At 49.8% G+C, this 20,409-nt stretch overlaps 2 protein-coding genes across 3 annotated transcripts in view; both read right to left on the bottom strand.

Annotated features, from left to right (window-relative positions):
• PGAM1 (phosphoglycerate mutase 1) overlaps positions 1-20,409 on the bottom strand; it is a 1,080,404-nt gene that overhangs the window by 111,112 nt on the left and 948,883 nt on the right. The window contains exon 1 of one of the 2 annotated variants that reach the window (XM_050802938.1): positions 14,592-14,595. The exons of the other annotated variant lie outside the window; for it this stretch is intronic. The gene's annotated coding sequence lies outside the window, so the exon portion shown is untranslated. Of the gene's footprint in view, positions 1-14,591; positions 14,596-20,409 lie in introns of those variants that run through there. 2 annotated transcript variants of the gene reach the window in all.
• Positions 1,465-4,142, bottom strand: FRAT1 (FRAT regulator of WNT signaling pathway 1). The gene has a single exon (XM_050802936.1). The coding sequence runs from the start codon at positions 3,941-3,943 to the stop codon at positions 3,104-3,106; it is 840 nt and encodes a 279-aa protein (XP_050658893.1). The 5' UTR covers positions 3,944-4,142; the 3' UTR covers positions 1,465-3,103.

Raw genomic sequence — 20,409 nt, 5'->3', positions numbered from 1 at the left:
TGCAGTGGCTCGATCATGGCTCACTACTGCCTCAAACTCCTAAGCTCGAGCAATCCTCCTGCCTCATTTATTTATTTATTTATTTTTTCCAGACGGAGTCTCGCTCTGTCGCCAAGGCTGGAGTGCAGTGACTGGATCTCAGCTCCGCCTCCCGGGTTTACGCCATTCTCCTGCCTCAGCCTCCCGATTAGCTGGGACTACAGGCACCCGCCACCTCCCCTGGCTAGTTTTTTTTTTTTGTATTTTTTAGTAGAGATGGGGTTTCACCGTGTTAGCCAGGATGGTCTTGATCTCCTGACCTCGTGATCCGCCCGGTCTCGGCCTCCCAAAGTGCTGGGATTAGAGGCTTGAGCCACCGCGCCCGGCCTTTATTTATTTATTTTTTTTGAGACAGAGCTTCTCCCAGGCTGGAGTGCAATGGTGTGATCTTGGCTCACTGCAACCTCCACCTCCCAGGTTCAAGCGATTCTCCTGCCTCAGCCTCCTGAGTAGCTGGGATTACAGGCGTGCACCACCATGCCCAGTTAATTTTTGTATTTTTAGTAGAGACAGGGTTTCACCATGTTGGTCAGGCTGGTCTTGAACTCCTGACCTCGTGATCCACCCTCCTTGGCCTCCCAAAGTGCTGGGATTACAGGTGTGAACCACTGTGCCCGGCCATTTATTTATTTATTTTTGGAGAGATGAGGTCTCACTATGTTGCCTTGGCTGGTCTTGAACTTCTGCGCTCCAGCAGTCCTCAACTTTAGCCTCCCAAAGTGCTACTAGGATTACAGGTGTCAGCTATCGGGCCTGGCCTACCTTTTAGTTCATTATCCCGGTTGTATGGATGAGGAAACTGAAGCCCCAGAGGTAGAGCAACTTGTCCAAGGTTCCCTTCCCACTTTAGAAGTGGACTTAAAATCTGGGTAGTCTTTCCTCAGAGGGAGGAAATTAGCTCCTTCCATGAGGGAACAGACTGAAGTAAGTCAGAACTATAAGGATAGACATGGGCTTTTATGTCACTGCTTAGGGACAGAATGGTGTAAATGTGCCAGGGGCAAAGAGAGGAATCTTTTGTAAGTTTCCACCCAGCTTTCCTACCACCAGGCTCACATGTTGTGAGCAGCCCCCTAATGAGGAGCTGCCCCAGCCTTAAGGCCCACCTTGTGGAACAAGTGCTCTTAATGGCCATAGTATAAAGAAAAGAAGAAGAAAAAAAAGATAAGCCTCCCAGTCTGCAGTGACTGGCTGATCTGATGTCCTTTGCTAATAGAGGCAGCTTTATAACACATCTCCATCACTGACTAGTAATCCAAAAGGCTCTGAGGTTTTAACGAATGGGATTGGTCCAAAACCTGACCTCACTTTCATTTAATTTCATGCCAGCTCCAATACACACCCAGCTGCGGAGACCTTGTCTAGCTAGTGAGCTGCTCAGACACAAAGGCGCTCTAATTACCATCCGCAAGCCAGGCTGACAGGGATTTCAAGTGTTTTCATGTTTATGGAGATCAGAGAAATGTGTTCTGTACATCTTTTTCACCGATGGCAAGTATAAAATAAAACCAAACAAAAAACCCAATACATTTATTCAAAGCAGGCATTTCAGTTAAGTTAAAATCCTATAATCAGGATAGCCACAATTCCAGACACTCCGGTGCGAAGTGTAGATATGTCAGTAGCCACATCTGGATGATGAACAAGCCATTGACTATAAAAAGGAGAACAACAGCACAGTCTCAGCGCCTTTAGAGTGAGTGAACAGTATGTTCCAAGCACTTCACCATGGTTCACAATGGCAAAGCCTGCAGCTTCTCCATTTGGAGGGTCACATTTTCTACTCGGTTTCCTGCACTTACAAAGGCCAGCTGGCATGGCTGGGGGAGGGGCAGAGGGAGGAAATCAACTCCGCTATCCAGGGAATTGCAGCTGTTATTGCAAATGGCCCCAGAGAGCCCATTATAAGCTGCTGTGCTAGGCTGTGTGTCCCTGGAGTGCCCATCACATGGCGTCTCCCTAGCCCCCAACCCAGGCCCCCAGGATCCCAGAGCCACCCGCTTGAGTAGGACAGCAGAGCCAAGTGGGAGAGGAGGAACCCGGGGCTCCGTCTCGGGAGTTTCCGTGAAAGCCCGGAGCGCGGCCAGGGGCGGTGGTCGCCTAGGGAAGCAGACGCCCAGCACGTCCGCGCTTTCCCACACCCGCGGTGGCGGCGGCGCGCGTGTCCTCAGGAGACTCCAGCACTTGCAAAAAACACTGCGCTCTTCTCCGAGCACGGGCAGAATCCGGCTACTCTGTCCCGCAACCCAGTGCGTGCCGAGGAAACAGTGACCTTGAACCCGAGGAGAGGCAGGCCGGCTGTGAAAATACACTTTAGAGAGCGCGTGGGGTTCACTCCGCGCCTCTCTACCCTTCCATCACCATTCAATACCCCCCGCCCCCACCTCCTGTCCCCACCCGTGTCGTACAGCCTTTCCCCCACCACTCTGAGAAAGGCAGACAGTTGCAAAGAGAGCGCAGGGGTTAACTCCTATTCAACCCTCAAAGGGTCCCTTCATGGCACCGCGTGTTTGATATTAAGCAGCACCTCTAAAGACACAAGATGGTTTTTTTAAGTGTTGAAAATATTCAAGTCTGGCAGATTGGGGTGCACCCTGAAATTATCTACTCATGTTCCCCTCCCCCAAAGTGGATCAGGAGCCAGCCCTGAAAAGGTAAAGCAAGTAACTGGCATCATCCTCAGTAGTTCCGGCGCGCCGCGATCCGGAGAAGCGTGGATTGTGGCCACATGGTCGCGGGGCTGCAGGGCACTGAGAGGCTGTGCGGAACTGCACGCTCCGCGGCTGGGTAGGGTCACTCCAAATAAGGAATCCTACTAACTTGTAAGCTTGGGGTGCGCTCTGTAAAATCCGCCTTAAATAGGGCCGAGTTCTGCATTTCAAATATTTTGGCCCTCAACCCCAGTTACCCGCGAAACATTCGCGATTTTTCTGTTCCTCGTCTTTAGCTTTTTTCTCCCACTTCCAAAAGCCAGAGTTCTCCACCAGCCTGAGCAGAATTGCAGCCCTCAGGGGAACCCCTTGCCCTCTAGTCTGAGGCTGGCGCTGTGGGCACCCCGGGCGTGTTAGCTGCCAGGGACAAGAACGCCGTCGCCAGTTCTGAGCTGCGCCCTCCCGGAGGCGCCAGGGTCACTGCAGGCCGCGCGAGGGCTGCGAGGTGAAGGGGGTTCATGCACCGGGGCCGACAGAGGTCCCAGGAGCGGGCGTTGGGGAAGCTTTGCACGTAACTGCAGCCGTCGCGAATGAAGCCTTCGCACGGCCTCCTTGATGAGGTTTCCAGAGAGCACTAGCTGCTGCAGGAGCCGGTGCGGGTCGTCGTCGCCTGTGCGGGTTTCTGGTTGGGACCCGCGTCGCTGCTGCAGGCGGCGGGAGGCGGCGGCGCCCCGGAGCCATCCTCGCCGGCACGGACCCGACAGCGGCTGCGGGACGCCCTGCTTGCCAGCACCCGGAGGCCCATCGAAGTCGGCCTGAGGGGGCAGTGGGGACAGCGCGCTGGGGCCTGTGGCGAGCTCCGCCACGCAGTAGGGCGCAGCGCGGCCCCGCACGCGGCCGCGGTCCCCCAGGGCGCAGCGCAGGACCCCAGGGGGCGCCGGGCCCACAGTCTCAGCCGACGCGGGAGGCAGCAGCAGCGGCACCGCCGGGGGCCTGGCCTTGTCCGCCGGCACCGCCGCAGCCAGGGGTCCCGGGGCCCGCAGCGGCGCCCCCGGGGGCGCGCACGGCGAGGCCGGGCTGTCCTGCGCCGCGTCCAGCTGCAGCGTCTCGCCGATCTGGGCCACCAGCCGGTCCACCTCGCCCGAGCTGCCCAGCGCCACCGACTGCTGCAGCAGGAGGAAGCTGTCCTCCTCCTCTTCCTCCCCCTCCGCCTCCTCGCCGGCTTCCTCTTCCTCCTCCCTCCGGCAAGGCATGGCCCCCTGTCCGGGCACCCGGAGCTGTGCGGGCGTCGCTGGGGGCTCGACTGCCGGCGGGTGCGGTGGGCCGCGGCGGAGCGGGCGCGGAGCTGAAGACGATGCCGGGGCCGTGGCCGGGGCCGGGGCAGGGGCCGTGGCGGACGCGGAAGCCGAAGCCCGCCAGTCACTCCAGCCGCGCGCCTGCAGCCGCGGGAGCCGGAATCCTGCCGGCTCGGGTTGATTTGTAAACAATGGGTGACGTCGCGCTGGGCCCTACCACCGCGCCGGGGAGGGGGTGCTGTGCCGCTGGGGGACGGGGCTTCTGCGGGACTGGGGGTCTGGGTGAAGCCGGACTGCCTTCTGAGCTCCTTCGCTCAGGGTGCTGTCTGCAAGGGCGCCCTGGGGACCTGATCCTGGCTCTCGCAGTCAGGCGCGATTGGCATTTCCAGAAATGGACACCAGCGTGGACCTTGTTGGTTTCTTCCACACACAAGCACACACACACACAGTAACACACACACCGACCCACACACCCCTTCTCTCCGTGCGTCAACTCAACCGGGTTTTAGCGTTTGCGCTTTTGAGGTCCGGCATGCGGGTGTCTGGTGAGGATGGAAAGGAAAAGGAGTCAGGCTAGGGATTTGTACGGAGATTAGGGAAACTGACGGGAATGGGAAGGAAGAAGGGGACCTTGTCGTGCGATGGAGGTGGCAGAGTTGGAAATGGCAAAGAAAGGCCACGGATTAATGTTTCTTGATCGAGATCCTGGGCGGATGGGGGCCTGGACTGGGGTTGGCATTGCTGGAGAGGAGGAGGTTGCTAGTCTTTTTTGTTTGTTTGTTTTTGAGAGGGAGTCTCGCTCTGTCGCCCAGGCTGGAGTGCAGTGGTTTCATCTCCACTCACTACAACCTCCGCCTCCTGGGTTCAAGCAAATCTCCTGCCTCAGCCTCCCGAGTAGCTGGAATTACAGGCGCCCACCACCACGCCCGGCTAATTTTTGTATTTTTAGTAGAGACGGGGTTTCACCATGTTGGCCAGGCTGGTCTCGAACTCCTGACCTCAGGTGATCCACCTGCCTCAGCCTCCCAAAGTGCTGGGATTACAGACGTGAGCCACTGTGCCCGGCCTAGGTTGCTAGTTGCTAGTCGTTTTTTTTTTTTTTTTTTTTTTGAGACAGAGTTTCGCTCTTGTTGCCACAACCTCCACCTCCTGGGTTCAAGCAAGTCTCCTGCCTCAGCCTCCTGAGTAGCTGGATTACCGGCATGCATCACCATGCCCGGATAATTTTGTATTTTTAGTAGAAATGAGGTTTCTCCATGTTGGTCAGGCTGGTCCCAAACTCCCGACCTCAGGTGATCCACCTGCCTCGGCCTCCCAAAGTGCTGGGATTACAGGCGTGAGCCACTGCACCCTGCCTTTTTTTGTTTTTCTTTTTAATTGAGACAGATCTCCTTCTTTCACCCAGGCTGGAGTGCAGTGGCACGATGTTGGCTCACATCAAAGGAGTTTTATTCATAAAAGCCAAAAGTGAAATGGCCCAAGTGTTCATCAACAGGTGAATGGACAAACAACCTATTGTACATTCACACAGGATGATGACAGAAAACAGTTCAGCAACAAAGAGGACTGAATATTGCTGCATGCAGTAACATGAAGCTTAAAAACAGTATGCTAAGTGAAAGAAGCCAGATAGAAGCAGATATACCTCATATGTTTCTGTTTATATGAAGTTCTAGAACAGGGAAAGTAACTTACAGTGGGGAAAACATCAGAAGACTGGTTGCCTTTGAAAAAGGTAGAGCAGGGGCAGGACTGACACTCTGACACTGAATAGACAGAGGGAACTTGCAGGAGGGTGGACATGTTCTAAATCTTGATATCTTGATTTGGGTTTCACAGGTTTAGGCATGTGTTAAAACTCATTGAGTAGACTGGGTGCGGTGGCTCACGCCTGTAATCCCAACACTTTGAGAGGCTGAGGTGAGTGGATCAGCTGAGGTCAGGAGTTTGAGAACAGCCTGGCCAACATGGTGAAACCCCATCTCTACTAAAAATACAAAAATTAGCTGGACATGGTGGCTCACGCCTGTAGTCCCAGCTGCTCAGGAGGCTGAGGCAGGAGAATTGCTTGAGCCCAAGAGGCAGAGGTTGCAGTAAGCCAAGATTGTGCCACTGCACTCCAGCCTGGGCAACAGAGAGAGATCCTGTCTCAAAAAAACAAAAACAAAAACAAAATAACAAAAAGAAAAAAATTGTAAATTTTATATGAAGAAAATAAATTGTAAAGAAAGATTGAATTCTAGTAATAGACATGCTGATGAGTTTGGAGTGAGGTGTGCTGACGTTTGCAATTTATTCCAAAGTACACTAAAATGTGAGGAGGATTAATATAGATGGATTAGAAAGATAGTTAGATAGGTAGATATGTGATAAAACATGTATAGTAAAATGTTAATGTTACCATATGACCCATCAATTCTACTTTTAGCTATATACCTGAGAAAATTGAAAACATATGTTCACATAAAAATGTGTACACAAATGTTGATAGCAGCATTATTCATGATAGTCAAAAAGTGGAAACAACCCAAATATTTATCAGCTGATAAATGGATGAATCAAAAGTCGTATACTCATACAATGGAGTATTATTCACCATAAAAAGGAATGAAGTACTGATACATGCTACAAAAGGAATGAATGTTGAAAACATTATGCTGAGTGAACGAAGCCAGACAGGAAAGGCAACATATTGTGTAATTCTATTTATATGAAACATCCAGAATAGACAAATCCATAGAGACAGAAGGTAGATTAGTGGTTGCCAGGGGATGGGAGAAGGGGGGAATTAGGACTAACAGCTAATGGTTAAGAGTTTTCTTTTTGGGGTTATGAAAATGTTTTGAAATTAGTGGTGATGTTTGTGCAACACAATGAATATACAGAACTAAAAACTATTGAAGTGTACACTTTAAAATGTTGAATTTTATGTTATGTGAAATATATCTCAATTTAAAAAATACTAGAATCTAGGTGCTGGGTAACAGCGTATTTCAATTTTGTTGGCTGTTTGAAAAATTTTACAATAAAGTGTTAGAAACAATAAGCCATAGAAAAGGGGAAATTGGGTGACTCAGGCCTGTAATCCCAGCAGTTTGGCAGGCCGAGGCGGGCAGATCCCGAGGGTCAACAGATTGAGACCATGCTGGCCAACATGGTGAAACCCCATCTCTACTAAAAATACAAAAATTAGCTGGGTGTGGTGGCTCATGCCTGTAGTCCCAGCTACTCGGTAGGCTGAGGCAGGAGAATCGCTTGAACTTGGGAGGAAGGTGGAGGTTGCAGTGAGCTGAGATTGTGCCACTGCACTCCAGCCTGGCAACAGAGTGAGACTCTGTCTAGAAAAACAAAAGGGGAAATTGGGCTGGGCTGGGTGCGGTGGCTCACACCTGGCCTCCGCGCCTGGCCCCAGGGTTGCTTCTTTACCAGTTCTTTCATTGCCTCCTAGCCTTCTAAATGGAGGCTCAGCTGACTGGGGAAGAGGGATGTGTACTGAGAAAATTCAAGAGATTAGGGGACTCGGCCGGGCGCGGTGGCTCACGCCTGTAATCCTAGCAGTTTGGGAGGCCGAGGCGGGTGGATCACGAAGTCAGGAGATTGACACCATCCTGGCTGACATGGTGAAACCCCATCTCTACTAAAAATACAAAAAATAAATTAGCTGAGTATGGCGGCACTCTCTTGTAGTCCCAACCACTCAGGAGGCTGAGGTAGGAGAATGGCTTGAACCTGGGAGGCAGAGGTTGCAGTGAGCCGAGATCGTGCCACTGCACTCCAGCCTGGTGACAGAGTGAGACTCCGCCTCAAAACACATACACACACACACACACACACACACATATACACACAAAATTAGCTGGGTGTGGTGGTGGGCGCCTGTAATCCCAGCTACTTGGGAGGCTGAGGCAGGAGAATCACTTGAACCCGGGAGGGGGAGGTTGCAGTAAGCCGAGATCACGCCCTTGCATGCCAGCCTGGGCAACAAGAGTGAAACTCCATCTCAAAAAAAAAAAAGAGATTAGGGGACTCAAACCGAGGTGTTAAGAGATGAGAATGAGATATTAAACACCTCTCAGTAGGCTAGGTGCAGCGGCTCGTATCTGTAATCACAGCAGTTTGGGAGGCTGAGGTGGGTGGATCACCTGAGGTCAGGAGTTCGAGACCAGCCTGGCCAACATGGTGAAATCCTGTCTCTACTAAAAAAAAAAAAAAGAAAAAGAAAAAAAAATTAGCCGAGCGTGCTGGCAGACCACTGTATTCCCAGCTACTTGGGAGACTGAGGCAGGAGAATCACTTGAACCCAGGAGACAAAGGTTGCAGTGAGTCGAGACTGTGCCACGGCACTCTAGCCTGGGTGACAGAGTGATATTCCATCTCAAAAAATAAAATAAAATAAACATATTTCAGTAGATTAGCAACTGAGGAAGCCATGGAAGGCAAAAGTTAAAAATGTCTTGAAGCTGCTGACTAGGCAGGAAAGATAAACCACCGGTTAGACACTGGGGAGTGGGGGTGGGAATTAGAACAGTTGGGTCTAGAAGCCAGTAGTTAAAATGACTAGATGGCTTCGGAGCTAACACTGATGGAGCAGTGTAGAATGTTTTGCTATCTGGTGCAATCTCGGCTCACTGCAGCCTCCGCCTCCTGATTTCAAGGGATTCTCCTGCTTCAGCCTCCTGAGTGGCTGGGATTACAGGCACCTGCCACAATGCCTGGCTCATTTTTGTATTTTTAGTAGAGATGGGGTTTCACCATGTTGGCCAGGCTGTTCTTGAACTCTTAATCTCAAGTAACCCGCCCGCCTTGGCCTTTCAAAGTGCTGGGATTACAGGGGTGAGCCACTGCGCCCGGCCTTTTTTTAGTATATTTAACACAGCATTTCCTGAGGATATTTTGTCATTTAAAAAAGGAGAAAGGTCTCTAGGTTAGGGAGATAGTTCAGAGGGATGCAGCCCTCAGGTTGGAGGCTGGAATAGTATACTGGGTTGAGTAGCTTCTCCTAAATTTCTATCTACTCAGAACCTGTGAGTGTGACCTTATTTGGAAATAGCATCTTTGTGGATGTAATCAAACTAAAAGGAGGTCATACTGGATTAGGGTGGGACCTAATGAAGGGACTGGTATCCTTATAAAAAGAAGGAAATTTGGACACAGACACATGAGGAGAATACCATGTGGCAATATGTCAAGCATGTTGCCACAAACCAAGAAACACCAAGGGCAGAGAAGCATGGGATTTTTTTTTTTTTTTTTTTTTTTTTTTTTTGAGACGGAGTCTCGCTCTGTCTCCCGGGCTGGAGTTGCAGTGGCCGGATCTCAGCTCACTGCAAGCTCCGCCTCCCGGGTTCACGCCATTCTCCTGCCTCAGCCTCCCGAGTAGCTGGGACTACAGGCGCCCGCCACCTCGCCCGGCTAGTTTTTTGTAGTTTTTTTTAGTAGAGACGGGGTTTCACCATGTTCACCAGGTTGGTCTCGATCTCCTGACCTCGTGATCCACCCGTCTCGGCCTCCCAAAGTGCTGGGATTACAGGCTTGAGCCACCGCGCCCGGCCGGGATTATTTTTTATGGTTACAGCTCAGGCTGGCAGCTTGGTGATTGAGAACCTCTGTGATGGATGTTGGGTCATGATAGGCGCAGCAAGATCTACCATTAGAACAGGAATCAAGTGTGAAGAGGCCAAGCGCGGGGCTCATGCCTGTAATCCCAACACTGGGAGGCTGAGGCAGGGGTATCACTTGAGCCCTAGAGTTGGAGACCAGTCAATATAACAAGACCTGGTCTCTATCCCCTGCAAAAGAACAAAGAGATGGGAAGACAAAGGGTCAATAAATCTCTCATGGGGTGTATGTGTGTGTCTCTGTGTGTGTGTATGCATATATATATATATATACACACACACATACATACATACATTTTTTTGAGACAGGGTCTTACTCTGTTGCTTAGGCTAGAGTGCAATGGAACAATCATGGCTCACTGTAGCCTCCACCACCTGTGCTCAAATAATCCTCCCACCTTAGCCTCCCAAAGCTGTAACCATAGGTGTGCACCACCACACCCGGCTAATTTTTGCGATTTTTTTTGTAGAGACGGGGTTTTGTGATGTTGTCCAGTCTGGTCTTGAAGTCCTGGGCTCAAGTGATCTGCTCAGCCCAGCCTCCCACAGCGCTGGGATAATAGGCATGAGCCACCATGCCCGGCCCCCTCATGGTATGTTGATCATAGGTAAAAGATGGCCATGTTAGGACCAAGTCTCAGGGACCATGATGATGACTCCATGTAGGCTGAAGCAGTTAGTGCTCCCATTTCTGGGACTGTGCCATCCTTGCTACCTGGTTGGCAATGGGAATGGAAGAGTAGATGCTCAGACTTGCCACATGATTGCTTGTAGGTGTCTGGAGGAGGCAGTGTTTTTTTCTTTTTTTTTTCTTTTTTTTTTTCTTTTTTTTTTTTTTTTTTTTTTTTTTTTTTTTTTTCTTTTTTTCTTTTTTTTTTTGAGATGGAGTCTTGCTCTGTCACCCAGGCTGGAGTGCAGTGGTGTGATTTTGGCTCACTGCGGAGGAGGCAGTCTTAGATCCACAGAAGCATGGTGTCCACATGGACGCCTGGGACAGTATCGACAGAGCTGTAAGTCAGGAGACACATGGTTGGGTACCATCATTCAGTATTTTTTTTTTTTAAGACCAGTCTCACTCTGTCACCCAGGCTGGAATGCAGTGGCTCAGTCATGACTCACTGCAGCCTCAACCTCCCAGGCTCCAGTGATCCTCTCCTTACTAGGGAGACTAGGGTGGAACTCCGGTAGCTGGGACTACAGGCACTCACCACCATGCCTGGATAATTTTTGTATGTTTTGTAGAGACAAAATCTCACCATCTTGCTAGGCTTCGGTATTTTTTTTTAATTCTAGTTTTACTTATTTGAGTAGATAATACAGCCACATGGGTCAAAAGTCAAAAGGCAAACTATACTACAGGTGTTGTGTGTCTTTTCAAAGATAGTTTATTTATTTATAGTCTGCCTCCATTGTTACACAAGTAGTAGCTATAGCAGAAGCTGCTGTTTGCCTCCCAAAAACTGTTCTCCTCTTTAATAAACCCCAAATTGTAGCTGTACCAGAGCCATAAGACTCATTTGTCATCTTCTCTTGCAGCCAAATGGGGCCATGTGATTAAGTTCTGGTCAATGAAATATAAGTGGGATATATATATATATATATATATATTTTTTTTTTTTTTTTTTTTTTGAGACGGAGTTTCGCTCTTGTTGCCCAGGCTAGAGTGCAATGGCTCGATCTTGGCTCACTACAACCCTTGCCTCCCGGGTTCAAGCGATTCTCCTGCCTCAGCCTCCCAAGTAGCTAGGATTACAGACATGCTGCCACCATGCCCGGCTAATTTTGTATTTTTAATAGAGACGGAATTTCTCCCTGTTGGTCAGGCTGGTCTCTAACTCCGGACCTCAGGTGATCTGCCCGCCTCAGCCTCCCAAAGTGCTGGGATTGCAAGCATGAGCCACCACGCCCAGCCAAGTGGGCCATATTATGTGACACCTTTGTAAAGTCACCCTGTGAGGAAGGGGGCAAGCCTGTCTCTTTTTCTTTTATTTTGTTGCCTGGGTCTTTCAAAAGCCCCAGACATGGTCCTGGATTGCCTACCTCTGGATCTTTTTTTTTTGAGATGGAATTTTTGCTCTCGTTGCCCAGGCTGGAGTTCAGTGGCCTGATCTCGGCTCACTGCAACCTCTGCCTCCCAGGTTCCAGCCATTCTCCGAAAGGTGCACCACCACACTCAGCGAACTTTTTGTATTTTTAGTAAAGATGAAGTTTCATCATATTGGCCAGGCTGGTCTTGAACTCCTGACCTCAGGTGATCTGCCTGCCTTGGCCTTCCAAAGTGCTGGGATTACAGGCATGAGCCACCGTGCTTGGCCCTGTTTGTTTGTTTTTAAAAATACATTTTTTGCATTCAGCTCGGAAGAGGCCAAGGTGCAACTTTCTTTGGTCATCCTGAATCTGGGTTCATCCAACACGAGCCGCCTCCACCATGCCACCGAAGTTCGACCCCAACAAGATTAAAGTTGTATACCTGAGGTGCACTGGGGGTGTAGTCAGTGCCACTTCTTCACTGGCCCCCAAGATCGGCCCCCGGGGTCTGTCTCTAAAAAAGGTTGGTGATGACATTGCCAAGGCAAGGGGTGACTGGAAAGTCCTGAGGATTACAGTGAAATTGAACATTCAGAAAAGATGGGCCCAGACTGAGGTGGTGCCTTCTGCCTCTGCCCTGATCATCAAAGCTCTCAAGGAACCATCAACAGACAGAAGAAACAGAAACACATTAAACACAGTGGGAATATCACTTTTGTTGAGATCGTCAACATTGCTTGACAGAGGTGTCACCAATCTTTAGCCAGAGAACTCTGGAAACTTTAAAGAAATCCTGGGGGCTGGGCGCGGTGGCTCACGCCTGTAATCCTAGCACTTTGGGAGGCTAAGGCGGGCAGATCATGAAGTCAGGAGATTGAGACCATCCTAGCTAACATGGTGAACTCCCATCTCTACTAAAAATACAAAAAAGAAAAAGAAAAAATAGCCAGGCGTGGCGGCGTGCGCCTGTAGTCCCAGCTGTTGGGGAGGGGAGGCTGAGGCAGGAGAATGGCGTGAACCCAAGGAGGCAGAGCTTGCGGTGAGCCCAGATCGCGCCACTGCACTCCAGCCTGGGTGACAGAGCAAGACTCCATCTCAAAAAAAAAAAAAAAAAAAGAAATCCTGGGAACTCCCTAGTCTGTGGGCCGTAATGTTGATGGCCGCCACCCTCATGATATCATAGATGACATCAACAGTGGTGCTGTGGAATATGCCCAGCTAGTGAAGAAGCACAAAACGAAATATTTCAATAGAGGATCATGTGAGCAAAAAATACCAAACAAACTTTTTTTTTGGTTGGCTGTGGTGACTCATGCCTGTAATCCCAGCACTTTGGGAGGCTGAGGCAGGTGGATCATGAGGTCAGGAGTTCAAGACCAACCTGAACCACATGGTGAAACCCCATCTCTACTAAAAATACAAAAATTAGCCGGGTGTGGTGGTGTGCACCTGTAATCCCAGCTACTCAGGAGGCTGAGGCAGGAGAATTGCTTGAACCCAGGAGGCGGAGGTTGCAGTGAGCTGAGATCGCACCACTGTATTCCAGTTTGGGCGACAGAGCGAGACTCTGTCTCAAAAAAAAAAAAAAAAAAAAAAACCAAAACAACAAACATTTTTAAAAATACAAAAATTATCCAGGCATGGTGGCGTGTGCCTGTAGTCCCAGCTACTTGGGAGGGTGAGACAGGAGAATCACTTGAACCTAGGAGGCGGAGGTTGCAGGCGGAGTGGAGCCGAGATTGCTCCACTGCACTCTGGCGTGGGTGACAGAGCCAGACACCCCTCACACACACAAAAAAGTATACAACTCAATGGTTCTTAGATATTTACACAGTTGTGTAACCATAATCTAATTTTAGAACATTTGCATCACTCCCAAAAGAAACTTTGTACCCACTAGCTACATTGGAGATTTATTTTATTCCTGGACCCTGAAAATTGCTTTAAGGATATTATATCATTTAGTCATCCAAAAACCTCTGAATTTGGTATTATTATTCCTTTTCTTTTTTTTTTTTTTTCTTTTTCTTTTTTTTTTTTTTTGAGACAGAGTCTCGCTCTGTTGCCCAGGCTGGAGTGCAGTGACCGGATCTCAGCTCGCTGCAAGCTCCGCCTCCCTGGTTCCCGCCGTTCTCCTGCCTCAGCCTCGAGAGTAGCTGGGACTACAGGCGCCCGCCACCTCGCCCAGCTAGTTTTTTTTTTTGTACTTTTTAGTAGAGACGGGGTTTCACCATGTTAGCCAGGATGGTCTCGATCTCCTGACCTCGTGATCTGCCCGTCTCGGCCTCCCAAAGTGCTGGGATTACAGGCTTAAGCCACCGCGCCTGGCTATTATTCCTTTTCATGGATAAGAAAACCAAGGCCCAGAAATAAGTAAACGTGCCCAGAATTACACAAACTTCTAGTGCCAGAGCCAGGATTCAAACTCAGTTTTGATTGATGCCAAAGCCTGCCCTTCTCAAACCACTACCCAGATGCCATAACCCAGTCTCTGGAATCTGGTCTTTTAGTTCTGCCTTATTATGTTCCTCAAGGCACACTGATTCTTTCTTCAGTGCCTCAGCTGGTGGTTCTATTTCAGTCCCACTGCCCGATGCCCTTAATGTTTTTTTGGCCAGGCTCATGCGTCTTGGGTTGGAGCCCCAGCCTCTTTCCCTTTAATCCACTCTTCTGACAGATCAACTTCCTAATGCCCAACCCTGCTCAGGTTACCCACGGCCTCCCCTCTGAACAGGTCCACATGGCCTCCGGAGTAAACTCCTCCACTCCTTAACACAGTGTCCAGAACTCTCAGGGGGCTGGCCCTGGTCCACGCCTCCAACTTTATCTTGTCCTCCACCCCCACATAAACCTTTTGCTCCTATCAACTGGGCCCTTGCCAGCTTTCAAAAGCATCTTACATGTTCCTATCACCCCATATTTGGTCCTGCTCTTTGTGTAGAGAATGCCCTCCCTCAATTCCCCCCATCTAAATCTTAGTCCAGCTACAAACCTCCTCCATGCAGCTATCTCTGCTCTCACCAAGAGTCAGTTGTTCCTCCCTCTCTCCTTCTTCCCACTCTCTTTGGTTCCTCCAAGTGAGCCCTTGCCACATACCTCCTTTCTATAGTGACCTGGGCTGGTCTAGACTGTCAGATCCATGAATCTAGAGGTTAGGTTCCTCTGATTTGCCAGGTGTGTGTCACTTGCCCACTCCTGTAGCCAGAAATGGGATCAGTGTCACCTAAAACGCATGGACAGGATGGGGAAGCAGAGAACCTCTACAGAGGTGCTGCATGCATCGAAACAAAATCCTATGTCCAATATAGGCAGGATGTGTTTTTTCCATAAGATCTAAATAATCTCATTGTTTCTATGGATTTTTTTTTTTTGACAGAATCTGGTTCTGTAGCCCAGGCTGGAGTGTGCAGTGGTGCGATCTCGGCTCACTGCAACCTCTGCCTGCTGGGTTCATGCAATTCTACTGCCTCAGCCTCCCAAGTAGCTGGGACTACAGGCGCCCGCCACTACTCCTGGCTAATTGTTGTATTTTTGCATCAGCCTCCCAAAGTGCTGGGATTACAGGCGAGAGCCAGCGTGCCCTGCCTGGAATCTTTGGTTTGATTCAGTTGTTCCTTTATTCATTCAACAAATAGTTGGCTAAGTAAAGCCAAATGTGTCACTTGACTAGCCTTAAAATAAAAATATCCTTTTTTTTTGAGACAAAGTTTCTCTCTTGTTGCCCAGGCTGGAGTGCAATGGCGCATCTCCGCTCCCCGCAACCTCTGCCTCCCGGGTTCAAGCAATTCTCCTGTCTCAGTCTCCTGAGTAGCTGAGATTCCAGGCGCACGCCACCACGCCCGGCTAATTTTTGTCTATTTAGTAGAGACGGCATAATGGTCAGGCTGGTTTCAAACTCCTGACCTCAGGTGATCCGCCCACCTCGGCCTCCCAAAGTCCTGGGATTACAGCCGGAAGCCACTGTCCCTGGCCGAAAGATTCTTAAGTCATGAAGCTACACTCCAGTGGGAGAAGACACCACCACTCAAGCAATGATATAAACACATCTAGAAATGCAGCAAATGTAAAATGGCAGCCGGGGACAGAGCTCTTGAGTTCTGCAGAAGTTGTGCAGGTTTTCTAATCAAAATGATTATGTGGAATTATGTTAACTGGGCAACAAGCATTTTCTTTCACAGTTGGAAGCAGTCCTTATTCCAGGCCAGGGGTGGTAGCTCACACCTGTAATTCCAGTACTTTGGGAGGCTGAGGCTAGTGGATCACCTGAGACTAGGAGTTCGAGACCAGTCTGACCAACATGGTGAAACCCTATCTCTACTAAAAATATAAAAATTAGCTAGGCATGCTGGCAAGTGCCTGCAATCTCAGCCATTTTGGAGGCTGAGGCAAGAGGATCCCTTGAGCACGGGAGGTGGAGGTTTCAGTGAGCCAAGATTGTGCTACTGCACTCCAGCCTGGGGGACAGAGTGAGACTCCATCTCAAAATAAATAAACAAATACACAAATAAATTCACATATTTCAGAAGAGGTAGTTTTGTATTTAATTCACATTAAAGTGTAAATGAATGAACAAAAGCAGCTCTTTTGATAACTCTGAAAGAAGGTAAGTCATATGGATGGGAATGACTGTAGATCCCTGGATGGGGATGTTTAAGCCTGAGGGGCTGAAGGACAATTTCCTTTATTTCTGATTTTTTTTTTTTTTTTAGACAGCGTTTCACACCTGTCACCCAGGCTGGAGTGCAATGGTGTGATCTCAGCTCACTGAAACCTCTGCCTCCACAGCTCAAGTAATTCTCCTGCCTCAGCCTTGAGAGTAGCTGGGACTACAGGTGCAAGCCATAGCACCCAGCTAGTTTTTGTGGCTTTTTTTTGGCTGGACGTAGTGGCTCTCGCCTGTAATCCCAGCACTTTGGGAGGCCGAGGTGGGCAGATCACCTGAGCTCAGGAGTTTGAGACCAGCCTGGCCAACATGGTGAAACCCCATCTCCATTAAAAATGCAAAACTGCCGGGCGCGGTGGCTCAAGCCTGTAATCCCAGCACTTTGGGAGGCCGAGACGGGCGGATCACGAGGTCAGGAGTTCGAGACCATCCTGGCTAACACGGTGAAACCCCGTCTCTACTAAAAAATACAAAAAACTAGCCGGGCGAGGTGGCGGGCGCCTGTAGTCCTGGCTACTCGGGAGGCTGAGGCAGGAGAATGGCGTAAAAACCCGGGAGGCAGAGCTTGCAGTGAGCTGAGATCCGGCCACTGCACTCCAGCCTGGGCGACACAGCGAGACTCCGTCTCAAAAAAAAAAAATAAATAAATAAAAAAAAAAAAAAAAAAAAAAAAAAAAAAAAAAAAAATGCAAAACTTAGGCCAGGCACGGTGGCTCACGCCTGTAATCTCAACACTTTGGGAGGCCAAGGCTGGCAGATCACGAGGTCGGGAGATCGAGACCATCCTGGCTAACATGGAGAAATCCCGCCTCTACTAAAAATACAAAAAATTAGCCGGTTGTGGTGGCACGCACCTGTAGTCCCAGCTACTTGGGAGGCTGAGGCAGGAGAATTGCTTGAACTCAGGAGGCAGAGGTTGCAGTGAGCTGAGATTGCGCCACTGCACTGCAGCCTGGGCAACAGAGTGAGACTCAGTCTCAAAAAAAAAAAAAAAAAAAAAAAAGGCCGGGCGTGGTGGCTCCCGCCTGTAATCCCAGCACTTTGGGAGGCCGAGACAGGCGGATCACGAGGTCAGGAGATGGAGACCATCTTGGCTAACATGGTGAAACCCCGTCTCTACTAAAAATACAAAAAATTAGCAGGCGTAGTGGCGGGCGCCTGTAGTCCCAGCTACCGGGGAGGCTGAGGCAGGAGAATGGCAGGAACCTGGGAGGTGGAGCTTGCAGTGAGCTGAGATTGCGCCACTGCACTCCAGCCTGGGCAACAGAGCAAGACTCCGTCTCAAAAAAAAAAAAAAACCCATAAATTAGGCTCGGTGCCATGGCTCATGACTGTAATCCCAGCACTTTGGGAGGCCAAGGCGGGCAGATTGCCTGAAGTCAGGAGTTCAAAACCAGCCTGGGCCACATGGTGAAACCCCATCTCTTTTTTCTTTTTTCTCTTGCTCTGTTGCCCAGGCTGGAGTGCAGTGGCATGATCTCAGCTCACTGCAAACTCTTCCTCCCGGGTTTACGCCATTCTCCTGCCTCAGCCTCCAGAGTAGCTGGGACTACAGGCGCCCGCCACCACACCCAGCTAATTTTTTGTATTTTTAGTAGAGACGGGGTTTCACCATGTTAGCCAGGATGGTCTCGATCTCCCGAGCTCGTGATCTGCCCACCTTGGTCTCCCAAAGTGCTGGGATTACAGGTGTGAGCCACCGCACCTGGCCTTTTTTTTTTTTTTTTTTTTTTTTTCCAGACAGAGTTTTGCTCTTGTTGCCCAGGCTGGAGTGGAATGGCATGATCTCGGTTCACTGCAACCTCTGCCTCCTAGGTTCAAGCGATTCTCCTGCCTCAGCCTCCAGGGTAGCTGGGATTACAGGCACCTACCACTACAGCTGGCTACTTTTTGTATTTTTAGTAGAGACAGGGTTTCACCATATTGGCCAGGCTGATCTCAAACTCCTGACCTCAGGTGATCAACCCGCCTCGACCTCCCAAAGTACTGAGATTACAGGTGTGAGCCACCATGCCTAGCCTATCTTCCTGTTCTTGTAAAGCTACCAGTTTGGCCTGGTGTGGTGGCTTCATGCCTGTAATCCCAGCACTTTGGGAGGCCAAGGTGGGAGGATCATTTGAGGCCAGGAGTTCAAGACCAGCCTGGGCAAGAAAGCAAGACGTGTCTCTACAAAAAAAAAAAAATAGCTGGGCATGATGATGCTTGCCTGTAGTCCCAGCTACTTGGGAGGCTGAAGTGGGAGAGTTGCTTGAGCCCAGGCTGAGGGTGTAGTGAGTCATAGTTGTACCATTGCACTCCAGCCTGCGTGACAGAATGGGACCCCATCTCAAAATAAATAAATAACTAAATAAAAATAAATAAATAAAGCCACCAGTTCCCCTTCCATGGCAACCCACTAATTATTAACCCATTCATTCATTCATTAATCTGTGAATGGATTAATACATTCATGAAGGACCCACCTCTCCATATTGCCACATTGGGGTTTAACTTTCAACATTAGTTTTTTTTTCTTTTGAGGTGGAGACTTGCTCTGTCACCCAGGCTGGAGTGCAGTGGCGTGATCTTGACTCAGTGCAACCTCCACCTCCCAGGTTGAAGCAGTTCTCCTGCCTCAGCCTCCCAAGTAGTTGGGACTACAGGCGCGAGCCACCATGCCCAGCTAATGTGTGTGTTTTTTTTTTCTTTTTTTTTTTGTATTTTTAGTAGAGGCGGGGTTTCACTCAGTTGGCCAGGCTGGTCTTGAATTCCTGACCTCAGGTGAGCTGCCCGCCTCGGCTTCCCAGAGGGCAAGGATTACAGGCGTGAACCACTGCATCTGGACAACATGAGTTTTAAATTGGACATTCAAACCACAGCAGCTGGAGAGATTTCAAATGTTTGGTGTGTTTGCAGGCTTTCCCTCTCACCCTGCCAGGCTCAGGGTCACCCATGCCTCCCTCAGACCTGGTCCCCATGCCAGGCCTATTTTCTGGGACTGTCTTCTTGCTTTTGGAGAGTTCAGTCCTTTGCTCTGTTGTGGCCCAGATGGCATAGCACCCTTGCCCTCGGGCCCCAGTCTGCGAGCCTTGTGAGTGTAGGATCCAGTACTCCTTCTCCATAGCCCTGACACTGAGCTCAGTGCCTGAGATGGCCGAGTCCCCATCATAATGCTCTGTGACTGCCTGTGCTTTCAACCCTCTCTGCCAGCTTCCTGCCAGTGACCTTTCCCAGCTTGTAGTTCTCCTGGCTGGGGAAAGTGACCTCCAGAGTTTTTATCCTGGAGTTCCAGCACTGAACGTTTTTAGCAGTACCGAGTTGGTTCTTCTTCCCTCACCTCACTGAGCCCCCTTTCCCACTCTCTGGTCCTGCGGTCAGTCTCGAAGAGCATTCCACAGCAAAGCTGAAGACGGTTTTCTTTTCTTCTGCATATGGAATGATGTAGATGCTAGAGTCTTTGGTGTGTCCGAAGAAGACTGAGCCATTAAGTTTTTGGTTTTTTTTTTTAAGGTAGAATTTTGCTCTTGTTGCCCAGGCTGGAGCGCAGTGGCACGATCTCGACTTGACTCACAGCAAACTCTGCCTCCCGGGTTCAAACAATTCTCCTGCCTCAGCCTCCAGAGTAGCTGGGATTACAGGTGCCCGCCACCCCTTCCGGCTAATTTTTTGTATTTTTAGTAGAGATGGGGTTTCACCATGTTGGCCAGGCTGGTCTTGAACTCCTGACCTCGGGTGATCCACCCGTGGGGCATTAAGTTTTGCCCCAGCCCTGAATAAACATGTGGTTGTGTACACAAAGAGACCTGGGAGGCAAAAAATTGAGAATGAATTGTAGGAAATGTGTGTCCCTTAATTATTCCCCACTTTGGGGGTTTTCTCCACAGGGAGAATTCTAGTGGGAGGCAAGGCTCTCCTCCCAACAGACAGCGGAGGCATGAGCCTTAGGCTCGGCCTGCCAGACATTCGGCCTGCCAGACGTTCTCACTCAAGACTCCTGTCTTTCCAGGCAGTGACAAACCCACAGGATAAATGGGCACTCGGTGGAGGGGAACCTGCTGCAGTGGACAGATCTGGATGGCGTGACCTCAGCTGGGTTTCCTGTTCTCTCACCCCTTTTCTTCCAGGCAGTTCTTCAG

Source organism: Macaca thibetana, chromosome 9, assembly GCF_024542745.1.
Source record: "Macaca thibetana thibetana isolate TM-01 chromosome 9, ASM2454274v1, whole genome shotgun sequence".
Taxonomy (NCBI): domain Eukaryota; kingdom Metazoa; phylum Chordata; class Mammalia; order Primates; family Cercopithecidae; genus Macaca; species Macaca thibetana.
The sequence above is the reverse complement of the archived record's forward strand: the minus strand, read 5'-3'. Positions and strand labels throughout refer to the sequence as shown.